Source organism: Melospiza georgiana, chromosome 7, assembly GCF_028018845.1.
Source record: "Melospiza georgiana isolate bMelGeo1 chromosome 7, bMelGeo1.pri, whole genome shotgun sequence".
NCBI lineage: Eukaryota > Metazoa > Chordata > Aves > Passeriformes > Passerellidae > Melospiza > Melospiza georgiana.
The window spans coordinates 21305215-21320178 of record NC_080436.1 but is presented as its reverse complement, the minus strand read 5'-3'; the positions used below and the strand labels follow the sequence as shown (position 1 = coordinate 21320178).

General features: G+C 37.0%; 1 protein-coding gene across 2 annotated transcripts in view; it reads left to right on the top strand.

Moving 5' to 3' along the window:
- Positions 1-14964, top strand: part of MYO3B (myosin IIIB) — a 188348-nt gene that overhangs the window by 129811 nt on the left and 43573 nt on the right. For both annotated transcript variants that reach the window (XM_058027793.1, XM_058027794.1), the window contains 2 exons: positions 7842-7962; positions 14815-14878. In XM_058027793.1, coding sequence (XP_057883776.1) covers positions 7842-7962; positions 14815-14878 — 185 coding nt within the window. The remainder of the gene's footprint in view (positions 1-7841; positions 7963-14814; positions 14879-14964) is intronic.

Genomic DNA, 14964 nt, shown 5'->3' with positions numbered 1-14964 from the left:
TAATACTTTTTTTACTTGTTCTCAAACCATTCTCATGGATTAAAAAAAAAACATCAACAAAGTAAATTTGTTGATTTTTGTGTTGTCTAGTTGGCTACTCTGAAATTAAGCATTACTGTGACTTTCAGAGGAAAAGAGAATGCCATTCTAGTTACCAAAAGGAACAGAATATCATTAGGATCAAATAATAATTTGTACTTTGCATATGTGCTGCTATGTAAAATCATGAAGCTCTAGGGTTAAATGCAGTATATTCTATTGAACGGAAGAAAATTTTTCTTGCGTTAGCAACAAGCACCAAAGGATTGCACAAGTACTCTCTCTCCTTCTTCCTCTCCTTTATGTTATCATTTTCAGTTGTTTTCATGATAGTGCAGAGAGAAGATCTTAAAGTATCCCCCTGCCACTATTTCCTGGAGTATTTGCTACCTTTACAAGTATATACATACCTGAACTTTGATGACAACAGCCTGTTGTTGAAGAAAGGAAAGTTAACCCATGACAGTCTCACTATTAGCAGCTCCTTAAGATGAGAGCTACCTCAGGTGGAATAGGAAGCTTGTGTGTAGCATTATCACTTGGATGCTGCAGGGGACATTCTCACTTAGAGTTTTATCCAGTCAGATTTTTAGCTCTTTAGAGAAGGCACTGATGTATTCTGCTCCTAGCACACATGGGAGACATTCAGAGCTCTGTTGCTTCCTGCCATCTTTTAAATACTGTGTTAAACATGGCAGAGCAGAGGCAGTGGGAGTCAACTGGGACTCTGTTGAGCCCTCTGGACCTAATGCTGGAGGAATGTTATTAGTACTCTTCTCTCCAACACACACAGTGTTTTCCTTCGTAACCTGCCACTTGACTGTTTCAGTAATCAGCCTAGGTGAATAAACATTAGGGACTACAGGGTTAAGAGTGACACAGTGAACCTTTGTATTAATTAGGCTGGCTGCTCTTCCTGTCTTTGGTACTGTAGTAGAATGGGAATAATAATAGCAATAACAATAACAGCAATAATGATAGTAATCCTCAACACTTTTCTGTCTGCCTTTGGAAACCTATATTAGGACTTCTTATTTGAAAATATTTCTTGTGCAGGTTTTCTCTTCTCAATATGCTAATTATTCTGTTTCAAATCAAAGCTTACACTTGCTAATCATGACCATTTTCGAGGTTTTACAATACACTGACAGTTTTTGTGTTGTTTACATAACATTACACAGTCCAAGTGCCTGGTGACATGGAGACAAAAGGTACTTTAAATCTCTCCCTTCTCTGCACATCTTACAGTGTGGGGGTAGTTCAAGCCAGCTTTCTAGTAAAATGGAGTACAGTCATTTTTTGTATTTTTTTAAAGAGCCATTTCAGGCAGTGGGATAAATTGTTTGCATTCGTCATCCACATTAGCAAAACCATATAATTAAACTATATGTACTTGCCTCTCCTTTCCCTCCCCCCTGCCCCGCTCAAGCAGGCCTTGGAATTTAGGAAGCATTTGGCTTACATGTTTCTACAGAACAGCGCATATTGAAATTTGTTTTCCTTTCATCTCTTTCCCAATAAAAGCAGCCGCTCAGCTTATCCCTTTAGCTTCCTCAGAACTTCCTTTCAGAATTCCCGATCTATTACAGCACATTCACATACCAGAAACAAGATGCCTTTTCATGCTGTCAACCTTTTTCATCTGAAATGTAAATTAATTCTTGCTGGTACGCTTTGACAGAGATCAAAGTAGGGGTATTAACCTTATTGGGCCTTCTCCTCATCAGAATCAGTTCCAAAGACTGCAAGGGTAGTGTTAGGAGGCCAGTCTTCACTGTTATCTATGGCCCTCCTCCAGGCAGTCCTCTGTCTACAAGTCAGCATTTCAAAGGCGCTGATTTCTTTTGTAAATGACCTTATCATTACTTTAAACTGTGTGAAAAATGATTTGCCTGAATAATTCTTGCAGGATTATCCTGCTCATTTTAATTGTGGGGGGACTTCATTCAGGTTCCAGGATATTGTTTAAGTGGTTTTGACAGCAAGTGATCATAGCCTGATAAAAAGGAGGAACACAGCTCCTGATTGGAAACCTCTTGACTTGTTCAGATTGTTCATTTCTTGCGAGTCAGTCTTTGAGGTAGGCTGCATTTGCATTTTAAAAATAAACAGATGCCTTTCAAATACATGAGCTGGTGGTCTGGAGATCTCTGTGGGCCCGGCAGTTCACTATCCATTGAAGAAATGTTGGAAGAAAAAACAAACTTAAAAAAAAAACAACGCTCACAATATACATGAGGATAAAATTCCTGAGTGTATTATATTACAAGAAAAAAAGTCATTATTTCAGATGGGGGGAAATCCTCACTAGGAAACAAAATATTAGTGAATTTAAATTAAATGGGAAAGAAACAGCTACCCTACTTCAGCATATCTACATCTCAGGTTCTCAGAATATAGAGATGTTATTAGACTCATTGCTAAAATGGTACACAGGATAAACAAGACCTTTCCTTCTACTTCAGTCGCACTTTCTCAAACTATGTGGGTTAGAAAATGCTACTTTTTAACTCAGAAACAAATTGTAAAGGATGATTTTGTGTTAAGTGTTTGAGTTGATAATACTTTGCATTTCTGAGTATTTCTTTGTAATTGGAATTTACGGTGTTTCAGTTCACATGAGAGGGCAATTCAATTCAATTCTACATGAGGGAAAAATATATTGTCAAAGATTTTTTAAAATTATTTTCCAGATTCACAGCTAGTTTAAATCAGTGTATTTCTACTGAATCATCTGACTGAAATATTGCTTTATTTATTTACCTCACATGCAAGTCTCATAAAATGTTTATTTTAGAATAATTAGAATTTAAAACAACAGATAATACAATTATGAAAGTATGTTTTCTAGTTATGATAGCATGTATTTCCATGCAGTGTGACTTGTCCCAAAAGACTTAAGGAGGGATTTTAATCTGGTTATTTTATTTGTGAACTGACAATGCCAAATGAGTGGTGCATGCAATTCATTTAGATCTGAGGTGACATCACTGAATTTGTTTTAATTAGGTCCACTTTAGCCATCTGGAATATACTGTGCAGCTCTGGTCAAGAGTGAGTTTAACTATGCTTCCAGAGGTGAAAGGCAAATGACTAATCCACTGAGCCACCATCTCCTCCTCCAACACGTGCTCGCACACTCACCATATGTCATACTGTAGTAGAAAGTTCTTTATCAAGAACTCTACATTTGGGCTCTTTTCCTTAAATAAAAAGTGATGGCTGTTCAGAAGGAAGCACCCCTTGTAAATTGCTTTCTTTCTGTAACTTCTGCTGATGAAGTGTTGCTTACATATCTCTAACTGTACTTCTGGCCAAATTTATTCCCTTTTAATAAAAAAGAGGGACAGAGAACAGCTGCAGTTTACTGGTTTACATTTATAATAAATGCAAGATTTTAATAAAAGCATTGTCTTTGGGACTTGCAGCAGCAAAAATATAATGTTAGTTTCAGTAGAAGACAAGGAAGTATTTTTTGCATATTTATTCCAATATTTATTAATCTATTTGTATTACTGTGTATATGTGTGTGTGTGTACATGCACTCAGCTAATACCATTGTATAGGTGTAAGAATTACACGAGTAAAATCTTCCAAAAACTTCTAAGCACTTTAAAATATATCAACAACTGTTTTCTTTAAAATTTTCTTGAAAACGACTCCTAAGTAGCAAATCCATTTTCATATTTTTTTATCAGTAGTTTTCCTTTTTCTAACTACATTTTCAGTGTAAAAAAACATTGAAGACATGTCTCTCCTAATGGCAGCTGTACTGATTTATCATATTATCCTAATTTCCCAGTCAGGGTAAACCAGACTAGTTTGTACAGGCTGCACAGCTCTGGTTAACTTTACTCTCCCATCTCATTGTGTCCTATACTAGCTTACAGCATCCAGTAATTCTTCATGTTTAGTATGTCTCTAATCCTCATATGCAGGGAGCATTTTAGAAAAGTGAGAAGGCCTTATAGTTTTATATTCCATCCCCATCTCTGAGCTAAGCTCTGTCAATCTCCAAATGTCTTATTTTTCTTCTGATTTTGAGGAGAAAAAATGGAGACTATTCTTACTGGATTTCATGCTAAAATCAGGAAGGGACAATGTACAATAAAATCTCTTCCTTTTCTTTTCTGATATTGCCAGAATTTCATAGTCATCTTCACTTTTTTATTTGACCAACTCTCAAGATCAGAGACTGTGGTACATGGTGGTTACAGCACCAAGCCTGACAAAGCTCAAGAAGCATTTGGACAATGCTCTCAGGCACAGGATGGTCCTGTGCTGAGGCAGGAGTTGAACTTGATGATCCTTGTTGGTCCCTTCCAACTCAGCACATTCTGTGATTCTGTGGATTCCAGGTCCAAGTGTTGATGTGCATCAGTGGCACCAACTTTGATGACAGCTTTAGTGAGTCTTGCTAGTAGTCACTGTTAATGATAGTTACTGCTTGGACATGAGAATTCATAACTTCCTTCTCATAAACTTCTGCTGGAGAACTTAGCAGTTTTTTTCTGCTGTTAAACATGCATCACCCAATATCCATTTAGAGAAGTGAAAGAGAGGAAGTATTCATGGCACCCAACAAAGGATGTGACTCTATGCCATCTACTGCTCATTAGCATTAATTTGGCATGGAGTGAATCATCAGATTCGTGGGCTCTAATTTCTCTCCGATGCTGTTAGTTAAGTTGCTGAATGCTCTTTTAACTAGACAAATTAAGAAAGTGATGTGTTGTTCCTAGGAAATCAACTACCTTCTCTTTAGCAAGCATGAGCTTTCACTTCTGAGTTGCTGTTATATGCTATTTTAGGTGATGTTAGAGAGTAAAAATGTGTATGTGTAGAAAAAGTCTGTTTCACATGATTTTTTAATGACTGAGAATTAATCCTTCTACTGTTTAAAAACTACTTCATCTCCTTTCTTTATAGTTCTCATAGACCTGTGATTGTTTAGCTTTGATCTTTTTACACTGTGCTTCACAATTTGCTCTGTAATTCTATATTTCCTGTGGGACCCAGAAGGCAAATGCCTGGACTTTTCCTATCTGGAATTGTGCATTATTGTATGTAGTGTATATTGCCTTGGTATTTAGACCTTAAAAGTTTTAAACTGCAAGATGCCACATCTCAGACTCCCTGAAGTAAATAGATTCTTGGTTTGCTAGGTGCTGAAACTGACTGAAAACTCTTTTTGTGTGAAAAATGATCAGTACAAGAAGTAAAAATTCATGTCCTAATTTGTGGCACATAAAGCATTTAACACCAAGTTACTAATAGAAGTGTTAAAATTAAGTTCAGTTCCTATGTTGCTTGTCAGATCCTGTCATCTTTGGCTATGTAAAGATCAGGGTTAAAGCTACTGTTGCTGTTTGGAAAGTTTGGAATATAGACTGAATAAGGTGAAAATGAGGTGACAGCTGGTAATCATTCTTCTTCAATGATGCAGTGATTGTTCATGGAGCAGTAGCAACATGAGTCTGCTAATTTCACACTCTTTGAGCCAAGTGCTTAGTGTCAAAACCAGCACCAGTCAGTAATGCAAATTGCTGTGATGGAGCAGCTTCCCAGCCTCTTAGACTGCCCCAGTAGAATTCTCTGCATATGTATTTCTTTTGAAGCATTATAGACCCTGTTAATAAATGTTGAAAAGATGCAGGCCTACTTGTGCTTGATGAAGCTTTTGAGAGTCTTAAAAAAGTTTGTTTACCCTGTACTTCAGTTGTTCCAGGAGTCGAAAGTAGGAAAAATACAGCTATTTACCTTTCAAATTCAAGGTAGTTTGGAAGAAAGTTAGAAACCATCTTGTGGGAAGAGGAGTTGATTTTGAAAATACCTATGAAAACAGAAGATAGGGCAAAAACTGTGTTTATTAAGTCAGATATAGCAGATTTTTACACAGTGGATGGGGCAAAGACCAAAATGGTTATATGGACATTAGTAAGAATCTCTGATAAAAAGAAAAACAGTATTTAAATATAAAATCACAGGAATTATCAGGGTTGATTTTGTAGACACACATACAAAGAAGTACAAAAAGGTACGAAGGATAAAAGTGAAGATTATCTTATCAGTTCATTTGTTTCAGTGCTTCTTTATAGTAGTTCATCGAGTGATTGCCACTCAGCATGTTTCAGCTGCAGAGAGGTGGCTGCTGGCCAGCTGTCTCTGCTGCTGATAGCAGAGTGGGATCTTGGCTGGTCAGTAGGGGGTTGTTAAGGATTGGAAGCCTGACCACATGGGACAAGTGAGAACTTGCCTCATCTCTGTCAGATAGGAGGCTTTCCTAGTTGGGAGTATCGAGGGTGGAAAGTTCCTCAAGCCTCAGGATACCTGAGCTCTGTATTTGGTTCAACATCTCAGCAGGTCAAACTTCTGTCATGACTTCTGTAAAGTGAATGGTTGTTTATTTTCATAACCTCTCATTAAAAGGCAACTTTTGTTGCTTCTTATCCCAGAAACCTCAGTGCTTTCATAAGAAAATCAGAAGTGTGAGATACAGAGAAATCTTGTTAATCTTCTAATCAGTTTCTCCGTTCCTCAATTTATTCAGTATTTGTCCTACATCCTGATTTCCTTCAGCAATCTACAGTGTTGATCCTGATCCTACATGAGGTTGCCTTAGACCTCATTTCTGTGCCTATCTGTGCCTTTAATATGTAACCCTGGACCCCAATGGGAGGGCTGCTCTTCTTCTTTGGGTATTTAATCTTCAGAATTACTCTGGTTTGTGTGCATTTAGTGTGCATAAAAGCTTGTCCTGGACAGGAAACATTTTTAAGAAAATCCTATCTCCTCATCTTAGTTCCACTATTCTTTTACATACTGTCTCACTGTTAAAACTGCAGTCCTGCTGGACTAAGCTGGACACAGCTCCTTCTCTCACAGCCCTCAGTCTTATTCAGCTTGTTGTACACTGAAACAATGGCATTGATACTGTAGTTACTTTTTCATTATTAAGTCCTTTCTCCCCTTAGCTATTTCTACTTAAAATAATGCTTGAAATAAACTCTACAAAATCAAATCTTAAATTTTGTGAGTTTATATTGCAGCCATTTTAGTCCTTTGTCCTAAGTGCAGTATGCATCACTATCTTTGGTTTGTGCTGGAGCTTTATTACTGTTCACAGGTGTAAAGAATGCAAGTTAGAACTATAGAAATAATTATGGTATTCAGGTACCCAAACCCAGAGACAATCTATGGAAATAAAGAATGTAGCTGTCCTCAAAATGTTATTAATTGTCATTTTATTTACCATATCATTCCACTATGATTTTTTTTCTTTTTTTAGGAATGGTATAAATTCTAATGTCTATAAATTTTTTCCCTGATTTTATGAGAGGCATTTTAAACGTTTTATCATGGTTACAGTTAATTTAAAAAATAGGAGAAGACTAACTGAATATATCTGTCCCTCGCTCTGCACCCCATTGTCCCACAGTAAAAGAAAGCTAAGCTTCTGGTTTTGTAAAATTATGACTAAATCAAAGGGAAGTTGTGATTAAAGAAGTTGTTTTGGGAGTGATTTTATTTTAATATATTCTGAGTTGGATTAATGTTTAAATTAGATGCATTCTTTTTTTGAGGCCTGTTTTCCTTGCCTGGACTGTGCCAAGTGGTCAACAGTGAGAGTGTAAGGCCCTGTAGAATGTCCGGATGTTGGTAACATTGCAAACATTGGGGTCGCTCCTGTGGGCTGCTAAGTGTTCCTGTACACAAATTCAGTAAAAGCTGGGGACATTCAGGTCTGCACTGCAGAGCCAGTTTCAGTTTCTGAAAAATCTTCCTGATTCAATGTTTTTTAGCTTTTAGGGGATATATTGTTCGTAAAAACTATGCAAGATTGAAAACCAGCGCTGAGTGTGTAGCAGATCCTCAGCTTACAAGAAGCTGCTCTACTTCTGATTTTGGTTGTGAAGAAGACTGGTAAGTTGAATCCTTTACTATCTGTTCTTTAACAAAAGTCCCATGCAATTTCCCATGCAATAAGATCTGAAAGGAGCAGATTTGTCATCATGATTCAGCCAGCTCTTATAAATCTGCCATATTCTGAGGGTGACCACGTGTAGGTTAGCAAGTTCTCCCTCCAGCTTAGTCATCCCAGTGATCTCCCAATTAGTGGAAATGTGCTGTTTGCTCTGGATTGCTCTCCTGGTTTTCTGCACTTCTTGTAAGTACCTAGAATACTGCAGATTGCAGACAGAACTGCAAGTGCTCAGCATTTCAGCATTCACTGCAGTGCATGTTATTAAATGTCCAAGAGAAGAAAGTTACTCTTCTGTGCCTAAAAAGCTCCTTGCAGACCAGCAATGAGACAGGGAAAAGAGCTGTCAAGAGCAGATGGACACTTTCTGTCACTGACAGAAAGCCTAGGAGTGCTGTAAACCATGCTGGTGCTCTCTTTCTTGAAGAGAAGAGGTATTTTACCACTTAAAGCAATGGGGTCACTCCAGACAAATCTTCCTGTGACACTTGCTTAGTTATGAGAGGCAAAAGGGATCTGTTACGTTTGAGTCACCAGCATTGTTCTAGGGTGGGTGGCTGGGTTTGCAGGATTAATCCCTTTCATTAGTTTCAGTGACTGAGGGTTATGAGATCTCTCCTGCTGAAGCCATTCTGGAGAAGTTAACAGTTATTTCTTTTTCCATGTATGCTCATAGCATTGACTTTCGTTAACTTCCCTATATACACAGTCCATATATACATTAAGACGTTTAGCCACCAAACTGACACTGAAATCAGTGTCTAAATGCATTTAGATATCCGACCTGAAAATGTCCATGTAAAATAGATTGGCAATTCAGGTCTTGCACCCAGTCCTGGTTGCAGTTTACAGTCAGATAGATAAATATCTTTTGCCTGGAGTTGGGAAAGTGCCATTACTGCTGGCAGTTCTTAATTAAAGAGAGATTAAAAGAGCAACAGCCTGGTGCTCTTTTAAAGATCTGTGTAAAAGCTGAGTTATAGTGTTATATGTAAAGCACTCAGTTTTACTAAGTCATGAATTTCAAAGTGTTTAGAAGAAATGAATACTTTAAAAAAATTAATTCAGGAGAAGAAATTGAATCGCTACACCTAGTTCATGCTCTTCAGTCAGTGAATGCAGGACTTAAGCAAACTGAAGCTAATAAAGGACATGGCTTTCTAATTAAATGCACACATTTGTTCATTTAGTATTACATGTAAAATGTTTCATGCATTTATATGCTTGACTTGGTTATCAAGTTAAATGCAAAGCTGATGTCATAGGTAACTAAGGATGCATTGAGAGTTGGCAAATATCTCTGATTGGAGTAGAAATAGATAATGTAAATGTTAGCAGGGAAGTGGCTTTGTCTCATTGAAAAAATGTTTTTCCATCAGTTTCACAAATCTGTGGAAGTGCCTGTGACTCCTGCTGAAACAGGATCATGGGAATAATTGTGTACCTGGGAAGCTGACGCTAAGTTTTAATTATTCCCCAAAAACCATGCATGTATGAAACACTTGTATGAAACACTTGCCAAGCCTGTTCCTGCCATCATCAGCCACTGAGAGGCCTGCATGTCATCAAGGAACTGAATCACAGTCAAACCTTGAAAGGGGCAGTTATTTTATAGTCAAACATGATCAAGACATGAGTAAAACATGGCTCAAATGAGGAAAGTAGAAGCCTTTCTGAGCCATTTTTACAACAGCTGAATAGCTGATTTACCATTCTGTATAGAGCTGAATAGGCAGCAGAAAAGGGAGGAGTGTGGTGGGATATCCTGTTTCACAAAGAGAGCACAGACACCAACCTTACTTAATGCCTGCCCCCATTTTGCAATTGATCATTGCAGAAATAAAAAATGCTGTATTTTGCAATGGCATAGCTAAAATTTCAAGTTAGTGTTAGGGATCTTCTGAGCTAATTAGGAATAATTTATGGAGAAGTGAGAAGTAATTTTCTAAAACGTCATGTGATTCAACTTGTTAGATTGACATGTCTTTAGTGAATATATTTTTCATAAATTTTCTTGCTTAGCAGGATAATCTACAGTTCAGTGACTAAGGACCTTAATCTATGCTACCGTGTTCATCTTCTTGTTCAGACAGAGCTGTCATTCTTAAATATCTTTAAATCCCTTTAGAACCCCATCAAAGTATCTGTAACCTTCGTGTTCCACCATGATCATCTTTTCCATTTCCTTCCCAAATGAAAATTGTTTTAAGTAATACTGATTTGATACTTCCCCTGGGAAACACTTACTATATTGTTAATTTTTTTTCCTAGCTCACTGTACTATAGTTCATTGGCTGCTAAACATCACAATATAAGTTAGTTGCATGTACACATGTGCCATCATGCTGTGTTGTGTAGAAGAAGGCACTGTTTCCACATAGTGACTTTCTTATCAGTTGGGTCTTGTATCCCTTGCTCCTTGGTTTCCTTTGGAGCTCTGTGTGTTAAGAGTAGCAGATACTGGACATCAACAACAGTTCACACTCTTGAACTGAGTTCATTGTGGGTTTTTTTCCCTCGTATCTTTCTCTTTTTACCTATTTTGTGTCATGTCCAGGCTTTAGTCAGCTTAGGTTCTCAAAACCATTATTTTTAGTAATGACATTCACATGACCCTTGTAGAACCAAGATTGTATAATAGTCTGTACAAAGCTACACAGGCACACCAACTTAGATGTTTAAAAAATTATAGACAAAGAATAATTATCAGCATTTTTCTACAGGAAGTATGTGTGTGAAAGTCAAGTTCTGGAAATGGGTCGATTTCTGCTCTCTAATGGCTTGACTGATGAAGCAGAATCTGATTAGTAAATTTGTATCAGTACTAAGTGAGTGGTGGTACAAGGGTTTGAGAGGGTAAGATTGAAATTAGAAGCAGTTACATGAAATGTAATGAACTGCAATATGAAAGTCAATAGTGCAAAAGTTTACATTGGAAGGTTTACTAGCAGTGAGGATACATCAACTCACGTGTGCATCATAACATTTTGTCATCACTGCCAAGACTTGATTAAGGTACTATATTAGAGACTGCCCTTGAAGAAAATTAGCAAGTCCTTTGGCAGCAAAAATGATCACATATCTCTGTAAACCATGGTACAGGAAGATGTCTAAGAAAGATGAAAAACTAAGGGTCATATGGTATTATTTCTCCTGTCATGAAAGGCTGAAGTGAAAACAAACTGTTCTCTGTTGAGAATCAAGAGAGAAATAATGGGCTTGCATTGCAGCGCAAGAATGTTAGGTTAGACATCAAGAAATGCTTACTAATGGTAAGTTGAGTTAAACCCAGTGTAGGTTACCTTGGAGAGTTTTGGCAGCTCCACCACTGAAGGTTTTTAAAATCAAGTTAAGCAAATATATGGGGGAAAAAAATAGATGCAGCTGATTTTTCTCTGAAAATGGGCGTGACTTAGATGATTTGTCAAAATTTTTTTATGATTTGCAAACACATAGTGACTTCTTGAACTGTAACATTTCTGAGCCAGTGGGTTTGGCATTGCAAGCCAGCTTTTATGGCATCGTAGTGCCACCAGCTGTTGCTGCATCAGTATGGGAAGTAAGTATAGAAATGGATCTAGAGGAATTCTCCACGTCTGCTTTACTTGCAGTGGCATTGTTGCTGTGCCTGAAGAATGAGTGAGGTTCATTTCTCAATGGTTTGCTACAGTTGGAGGCCCATTGAAATAGCACAAAATGTGGATTTACCTGCATGGGCATTGGTGGATTAGCACATAATCACAGTATCCTGTGTATCACTGAGAGATTAAACATGATTTCAGTCACATGAGCACAAATTCATTTACAAACTGGTTTCATGTGAATTCTCCTGTTTCCTATAAAATCTCCTCTGCTTTTGCTGTGGTTTCTTTGACTTGATCTGCAGCCTTCATCTCACTAAAGTGAGGTTCGCTCTGTCAGTCAACAACAAAACTTTCCAAGAATTCTTTTGATTAAAACAAAAAGAAAAATAACCACTATGTTGATGTGCTTCTATTCTTCATGGAGAGCTGATTTAAAGGGTCACATCTCTACATTTTAAACCTTTTTTTTTTCAGAATATTCAGAAGAATGCCATTGGGTCTTGGTAATTTATTCCCTTAACCTTTCCCATACTTTCTCCTTGGATGATTTCAGTTTTCATCAAGATCACATTGCAAGATCACAATTTCTTGTATAAGGCATCTTTTGAATGTTAATTTTCATTTCTTTCTACAAGAAAAGCTGGTATAAAGGCATTCTGGTTTCCTTTAATACCTTCACTTTCCTATTTTTAATCATAGCAAACATTGAGATTATTGCTTGTGCTGAAAATAGGAAGTCTACAATCCTTGTGGCATGCAGTAGAATCCATGGGCCTGATTCTGATGTCATGTGAGCTTCTAATTACTTTACTGTTCGTAAGTTTAGTTACTCAGGACTTTCAAAGGTGTAGATGGGAATTTGGGCACAATTTTCTAGTGTCATGTAGTTTTTTGTTCCTTCCCACCCCTTTGGAATTCTTCATCTACCCATGCTGGAAGGATTGAATTTTTTCTATTCCATAAAATATTGCTTTTGCAAAATGAACTGTATTGTTTCTAGTAGAATACCCAGTAGTGTTTCTAACATTTTCCAAAGCATTTAAATAACGAAAGTGAAAGGGCCATTACTAATACTGGTAATGGCCAGAGTAACTCCAAAACATGGTATTTTTTCTCCAGCATAAGTTAATCTCCATTACTAGATTTATGTTGCTATAGTTCAACTGCTTTCAGTGCTAAGGATAGTGAGTCTGTACACTATACAGATGTGTAGACAGACCTTAAGAATCAATGTTTCTTTCTTTTTCCAATGTTTCTTGCTAGTGGAGTGATTTATAGCCAGCCTGTATGTGAAGACTGAGGCGTATTACAGCTCAGTAGCTGAACAGTCAGCAGCAGATTGTTGAGTTGCCTGACTGAAACCAGGCTCATGAACCCAGATCTGCAGCTGATTCCATGTTTTCAGAAGTATTCCCTGCCAGTTTGATGTTGTGGTGGGCTGACCTTGGCTGGCTGCCAGGTGTCCACCAAGCTGTTCTGCCATTCCCCATCTTGTCAGGACAAGGGAAGAAAAATGCAATGGGAAGCTCCTGAGTAACAACTAATACTCAAGTGCATACTTCTGGTAGCAACAGTAATTCTGTGGAAGGTTGGGCTCCTTTGCAGCAAATACAACCCAATTTAGGATTGTTTTAATCAGAAACAATGCATCACTGGGATTCTGACAGAGAGTTGGAGTTTAGGGGCTTCCAAATTCCAGAGGCTGATTTTTGCTAACTTAAGCTTTACAGAAGAGAAGATGCTGATTTTTGTCTTTGTGCTTTAACAAATATATAAGGTCCTAGCTGTGCAAGGTTGTGTATTTTTTTAGTAGAGGACAAAGATTGTTTTCATGCTGCTTATTTAGATCCAGATCCAAACCACTCCAAAATCTGAATATTTAAATTTATATGATGATTCAGTCTGGTTTTGGCATTGCAGGCCATTTGCAACATACTAATCTGACAGCAAATGTTGATTTTGACATCCACCAAAGTGATATTTGAGGATTATTAATAATTTTTACCTTGTATTTGATTTATTTTCAGAAATACTGGGGAAAAGGGGAGTGCACCATCTCAAAAATGCTTGAGGAAATTTTGGGCAAAAGTGGCAGGTTATCTAACCAGTGACACTAAATAAATTATTATCTAAATAATATACAAGATAAATAGTAATAAAGAACTTTACAGATAATATAGTATATGCACAAATGCAGTGTAAAATACAGTCCTAGACATATATTTTACTTTCTGCTTTAAGAAGTGTGCCAGTACTAAATGATAATGCATTTCTAAAATGGATCACTTCCTTTCCTCCAAGGAAAACAGAAGTTTAAATTCAATTTACATTTTAGGGCAAATGTTTTTCTTCTCTTTCTTTGTGTCAAAGAATAAAGGGGGACTTAAATTCCCCTTATCTGACATGCAAGTCAAAAGTTCCCTCACGAAATTGAAACATTACAGAAAGATGAATGTTTACCATGTTTATGAACTTCATTCAGTTTTGACAATGAAAAAGTCTTTGTTTGAATCCCAGTTTGAGGACCATGAGCATACCAAATAATTTCTATGAGCCTCAAATTTTTTAATCTACTAAATGAAATAGGTAGCAATTTCTTTGGTGTTGCATAGCTGGGGATTCTGAAACAAGTTCTCTCTGGATGGACTTTACTGTTGAAGAAATCCATTGACTTCAAAGGGCTGACAATGAGGATCACGGCCTGCAGAAGGTTTTTATGTTACTTTAATCAGCATTAATGAAGTAGGAGTTGGCCTTTAATATTTTTATGGAGACATAATGTGATGGTAAAATAGTAACAGATATAGCCAAAGAATCTTAAGACATCTTACTTCTTGCTCTGTCTTTAACCCACATGGCTTTAGGAGAGCACATGTGTTTCACTTCTTGCTCATCCATCAGATTTCGAGTGTCTAAGTTTGAATTGTGTGAAAATAGCTTTTCACAGCCCTGGAAAAAGAAATTAATATAAAATCTTAGCAAATTAATACATTACTTCAATTTCATTAAATTCTTGTAAACTCATTTTACACATCTGCACAGACACACAAATTTTTAATGACAAATTCATTGCTTATAGCCTGTTGCTGTATTTAACAGTATGCACTTTCTTATAAGAGGAAATGGGACGTGTGTATGCCAGTAAACCTTTTATAAGAGTGAAGAAATTACAATATTTAAACTAATTTTTTTCTTTTTCTTCACTTTTAGGCAGCAAACCAGTAACCAGTCTTCTCCCGTGGTGCCTGATTTTCTTGACAAACAAACTAAAAAGGTACTACTAAGTTTATATTCTAAAACAACATCCCATTATAACTTCAAATTCCTGAGTCCACAGTTCTGCAATGTGTTCATGTCTGC